We start from the raw sequence: 6,000 nt of genomic DNA, 5'->3' as shown, positions 1-6,000 counted from the left end.
AGTATATTGTTCTCTCTCTCTTCCTCTGTCTCAAGGCAGGAACATAGTGTAAATGTTTAAGCAGACATAAAGTTTCTCTAGATTGTGCTACTTCTCATCATGGATTTTAGTTTCAAGTAAAAAATTTAGTCACAAGGGTTTGTGTTCCATTGTGAAATACAAATGGAGTTTGTAATTCAACCTTCAGTGTGTATTGCTGAATGGTATTAACCCACTCTTCGGCCTACAGCTGGCTGGATACCAAAAGTGTCCAGGTGGAAGTTCCTTCCTTCTGTTTCCTCTTTTTTTGTTGTTTAATTTCTTTTTTTTTTTTTTTTTTGCCTTTTGGTTGAGTGTTTGTGTTGTGTATACATTTGCATGTGGTTTTTAAAGGATTTCATTAGAAAAAAAAAAAAAAGAGAAAGAAAAGAAACTCAAACAGTTACTTCTGTCTTGCTGTTGGTTATGAAGTATGGCTGTGGGCCCAAGTAGTGCTGGCTGCGGGTGGTCAGGGGGTCGCTTAGCGTCGGGTCTCCCATGCCGTGCTTGCCCTTGTTTGGGAACGCTTGCCGCCTCAGGGACGGGTCGTTGGGATCCCAGGTCTTGTAGTGGGAGTTGTAGCCCAGGGGGTGTGTGTGAATCTTGCCCATCCTGGATTTCCCATTCTGCCTGGTGAGCCCGCTGTCGATGGTGTAGGCCCTCTCCTCGTCCAGGCGCACCGGGTGGAGGGGCAGGCTCCCCTTGGCAGCCAGCTCGGCCAGGTGCCGGCGCTTGGTGTAGAAGTCATCGTTGACTTTGTCAGCTGTTTGGGGTCAAAATGGGGAGGGGACAAAAAGAATCAGTTGGACACAAGAAAAATGGTTTACAGTAGGTCTTACACAGTTCTATCTGCAGACTAGAATGGTTATAGGTATATCAGTAAGAGAAATCCACACCACCTCTGGCCCTTGTTTTTGCTCTGGAGTTTTGAATGCTGTTGTGCCAGGCTTTCATACATGCAGACAAAACCCTGTTGCCCTTGAAGAAAGGACTGTCCCTGCCCCAAATCACTCAGATTGGGCTGACATTTACATTATGGGGAGAAGCCCTATGAATCTCATCACTGTTCATGTCACACAGCACAGGAAATTCGGATAAGCTTACAGAAGTGCACAGGCTTTCCTGGGAATACTGCGGCATCTGGGGTCGCATTGCTGTGTGAGAGCACATCCCTTTAAATGCAAAGTGACTCGTGGGTGTTTAACCCAGCCAGCTGTAAGGTCTCATGGTGTGTGATTAGTTGGACCCATTTCTGTTCAATAATGCCTCAGGGCAATATTAAGAATGGGATCTGTTGTCCTAAATGGTCAGAAGGTCTCTAATGCTTTATGGGGCTGAAAATACTTTGAGTTGTTGAAGGTTGGGTATTTACCCTGTGATTTTACAGACCATGAAAATCCTAAATTCCACGTTCTGACATAATTTTCTGGGGTCAGTGCCACTAAGAAATACAGCAACAGCCCTGCCAACAAATACTGCATTGCAGTTCTCAAATAAGGATTTTGCCCTCTGTGATTTCCTAGGCAAATGTCTTCCAGTGCACGCTTTTGCTTCAGTTTGTTATTGCTGGCATTTATTTGGCCTTGCTTGAAAGTATGAACCATGCTTAGGAAGCTAAAGGTATTCTGCAGCAATCCAGCGACTCATTTCAATTTTGAGACTGAGGTTTAAGGGAAGCTTAACTGAATTTCATTTTTTAAGATCTTTCCTTTTATGTAAGGAGTGTTTATTTTCCCCCTTGAAAAATTTAGATGTTCATTTAAGATAGTGCCAAATACGTAGATCAACTGGCACTGTGTTAATCAGCAGTGGTGTGCTTGGAATATATATTGTGTCAGCCTGGATTTGACTTCTGCTGTGCCCTAGCTGGATCCATCCATTTTCCTTGAAGCCATGCCATGTAAGACCTCTCTGCAGAAGTCTGGTACATGTAGCTCTCTGTACAGCTCAGCTCCTTTTGCCTTCATGAGGTTTTTAATTCCCTGCAGTGTTTTTTTCTGTAGCTTCCTTCTTTTGCTCTTGCCCAAGTATTCCTAGGAGGCTTTTTTTGCACTTTGAATTTTCTCCCCGTCTCTAGTTCTGAACTGGATCTTTATGCAAGGCGGGGAAATTCCCAGGAGCATCATATTAATCTTCAAGATCAGGCTGCAGTTGTGCATCCCCCTTGTCCTGGCCCCTCAACAGGGAGGAATATTACCAAAGGCAGTTGCTATTTATTATCTCATGACATTTTTTGTATAAATGACTGTGCAACTGGACTCTGCTCTTAAATCCTTAATTGTGTCATTAAAGAGGTGTTTCATCTCCAGTGGGCTGAAATTGCTCCTTTCTGTGCTGTCAAATTGGGCTTTGTGTGTTTTACCCAACTCCATCTGTTTCCATTTTCAGGCATTGAGTGAATGCTTTTCTATAGAATACAGGTGTCTTCTGCTTGAAACAAATCACAGAATGTAGATAATGGCCTGCTCTCATTTCAGCCCAGGGCGTGCAGTTGCAACTGCTGATAGACCTGTCATGTGTTACAAAGAGAGTCTGTGAAGTTCTGCTTTGATTTTGGAGTGAGTTGTTTCATTTAGAGAGCTGTAATCTGAATAATCAAGAAGTTGTACCTATTTCTCCCTGAAAGAGCTGTTTCCAGTTCTACATGTGGCTTGTCCTTTCAATTTGTTAATGTTCTCTGAATGTCACAGAACCATTATGAATAAAAACAGGCTGGAAATGCATTTGCATTACTATTATCTCATTAATCTGTTATCAATAATTGAAAAAGATGGTTGCAGAAAAGGCACTGTGAATATTCACACAAGTCTTCATTTATATAAATTTTTACATCAAAGGCACTGCAGGCCAGCTGTTAGGGGAGTGATGTCATATGATGTCAATAGACCTTGGCTATTTATGAAAAGTCACACTAGCTTATATAATTTAAATTCAGCACAGTTAATTATGTCCAGCTTTTAATAGAGATACATTTGTATGCCTGTTTCACATTTAAATTAGTTTAATTTGCATACAAAAATTAAAAATTGAGCTAATCTAACATAGAAAAAAGTAAATGTATAAGTTTGTAGTTTTAATTTTGTATTAGTTATGTTGCAGCAGTTTGTCTTCTGTAGCCAAGATCTTTAATCAGCTGCAAGGTAAATAATGACTTCTCTTTCTAGAAATAGCAGTGGTGATGCAGCTATGTAAATAAAGGAAAAAATGCAGATATTTTTATTGCCTGGCTTTTCCTGCCATTTTTCCCTTTGAGGCCACAACAAGCTCATGCTGCATCCTCAGCTTCTATTAATTTTTTCTTACTCGCCCCTTTTCCTACTGCAATGGTCCTGGGTCTCTGAATTTTATCAGACATTAGATATGCCACTCAGATCTCCAGTCACACTGAGGATGATGTCCTACAGAAGAGTAAGTTGTATTTCTGTTGTATATAAAGAAGACCTTCACTGTTGAAACAGGGAGGAAGAAATCAGCCGCACAAGGACTGTGCTTCTGACATGTCTGAAGTTGGTTTTGATCTTGTTTGCGCCATGTTATAATGCCAGATTTTCAACTCACTCTTTCTTATCAAAAAACCACAGAGAAAGTGAAACAATTAATTCTGTAAATTTGGTTCCATTAAAGTTGCTTTAACTAATGTAGTCCATTGTCCCTTTCTAGGGACTTCTCAACCATTCTCTGGAAACCGGGCTTGAAGGAAACAAACCAGGATGTGAACTGTAAATCCTCATCAGCAAAGTCAAGCAGAAAGCTGGCATACAGCTGCCAAGTGGCTGCTTTTGTGTTTTGTGTGGGAGAGCTGCTGTTTGTGTTTGTCCTGATCAAGTAACACTTTGCAGGCTTTGCCTGAGGACTCTTCCCTGTGCCCGAGAGTTCAGTGCTGGCAGTGGAAGGCAGCCTGCGCTGAACGGTTTAACCTCCCTCAATCCTGTTCTCTTTCTGCTCGCACGTGCAGGTGGCCACACAGGCACTGGTACCAAAAATGGGGGGGAGGAGTTGTCATTGTAGCAAATATGAGCAAAATCAGCAGTGATAAACCTGAATTGTTCAGTTGTTCAAGAGAGCTTTTGGCAACTCTTAGCGCCGTCGTTCTCTCATGCAGGTTTCATAATAGCAGTGGGCTGTGCTCCATGTGAGTGACCTGATGCTATTACAGTCTAGAAACAGGGGTTTTTTCTTTTCCTTTTCAAAGCAGAAAAGATTCAGAACAGTAATATTGAGCATGGTTTTGTAACAAATGTTTTACCAAGAAAAGTATATTAATAGTATCCTGAAGCCAACTACTTTAAAAATCAGCTGTTAATCTGAGGGAGTTTGTTTTTCTTCTTAAGCAGACCCTATAAATATTTTGTGGACTTTAAACATCCGAAGAGATATTTTGGAGTTAGAGGATGGATTTGTTATGTGACCTAGGTACATGACTCAACTTCCCTCTGCCTCGGTTTCACCTGCTGTAAAATGAGCTGTTAGCACATTGGAGGAGGTACTTGTGTTAGGAAGTTGAATTTCTATTTGTAGAGTATTCTGAGATTTTGGATGAAAGGTGCTGTGGAAGTGCCTTTTCCACTGCTTCTGTGTCTTGATTGGTAAAAATGTGACTTAAACATATCGCTGCCGTGTTTGAAAAGGAGCAAAAAATTATAATTGCAACATTGGCAAATAATAATAGAAGGGCTTTAATTCTGAGTGTTATTGTATTCCTTCTTCCTGGTAGCTTATTATAAAAATGTTCTCAGTTTCAATATTTCTGTAAGGCTTTTACTTCTTTAGGGTACTGCACCCATTGAGTTACTGTTTTACTGTTCATCTGGAAAAAAAAGTTGAAATATGAATCTTTTTTCCAACCGTGTGAGCCTGCCATGACATGGAAGTTTCACATATTAGTTCATAATCCATAGTTATGTAACAAAAGCATGGAAACCAGTGAGTCTCTTACCAGGTAAATACCATGGATGAAAATGTGTTTTCTTAAATAACAGTGGCAAAAATCCTTGTGGCTGCCAAAGGGCCAGAATTTCTCAGTGAGCTTATTTGAATATATTCTGTATTTCAGAGGTGGCCCTGAAACTGTGTAATGTTCTATTCCCCGGCTTAAATAGTCATCAACATCACTGTGTAAGCACTTGTGGCATAGAGTCATGTGGCCGTGCCTTATCATTGTGAATGCTTCCTTTTTCTTGTAAAGTGTTACACAGGGGTTTAACTCTTTTCTTTACTGACAATGCTCTTATCTCTGCGGGTCCATAACATGGCTCTAAATACTCACACCACTTACAGCTATGGGAGAAGGCAGAAACCTGAAAGACAGTGCTGTCCTACAGTTTTTGTGAAAATAGGCACCTAGGAGTGGGAAGAAGCCTCTGAAGTGAGAGAAGAGAATCCACAAAGGAGTGAGCCCTTATAAAAGCTCTGAAGACACTAAAAAAAACTAAATCAAAACCCCGAATCAAAACTTCCATGTGACCTTGCAGTCAAAGATATCAAATTATGTAGGGACACTGTTTCTCACTAGATGTTTGCAGAATTGTTTGTTATCTGAACGTATTTTAAGAACTAGTTTGTGAAATGCAGAGCTTTATTCTAGCCAAAAAGACTGTATTTCAAATGAAGGGCTAGAGATGAAGAAAGCAAGCCAGTGAAAAGTGCTGAGGACAGGACAGCAATTGCTACAGTGACACACCGTATTACAGCAGAAATGAAGTCAGTGCCTGTTTGTGGGAGGTTTGTGAGGCTGTCCCTGTGTTGTGTACAGCAGTTTGTAACAAGGCTTTGCTCCCACAGCCATGGGTTTGCTGAGACCGTGGTGTCATTACCTGAAGCTGTGGGAAACTTCTCTTTCTCTAAGTAATGAAAGTGAAAACTCAAGGAAGGACAGAAGGGTAATGAATCCTGACTCAGAGACAGCATGAAAATTTTGCCCAGGGAAATACTGGGCTGCTGCCTCTGGTGGTGCTGTTGATCCTCTCTGAGTGTGTGACTGCT

At 41.1% G+C, this 6,000-nt stretch overlaps 1 protein-coding gene across 1 annotated transcript in view; it reads right to left on the bottom strand.

The window, feature by feature from the left end:
• Positions 1-413: 413 nt before the first annotated feature.
• SHISA9 (shisa family member 9) overlaps positions 414-6,000 on the bottom strand; it is a gene marked incomplete at its 3' end in the record, with an annotated part of 171,181 nt that continues 165,594 nt past the window's right edge. Inside the window, exon 4 of the mRNA XM_084216403.1 lies at positions 414-781. Within this exon, the coding sequence (XP_084072529.1) occupies positions 414-781 (368 nt within the window). The remainder of the gene's footprint in view (positions 782-6,000) is intronic.

This window comes from Fringilla coelebs (genome assembly GCF_963513975.1).
Source record: "Fringilla coelebs genome assembly, chromosome: 16".
Taxonomy (NCBI): Eukaryota; Metazoa; Chordata; class Aves; order Passeriformes; family Fringillidae; genus Fringilla; species Fringilla coelebs.
The sequence above is the reverse complement of the archived record's forward strand: the minus strand, read 5'-3'. Positions and strand labels throughout refer to the sequence as shown.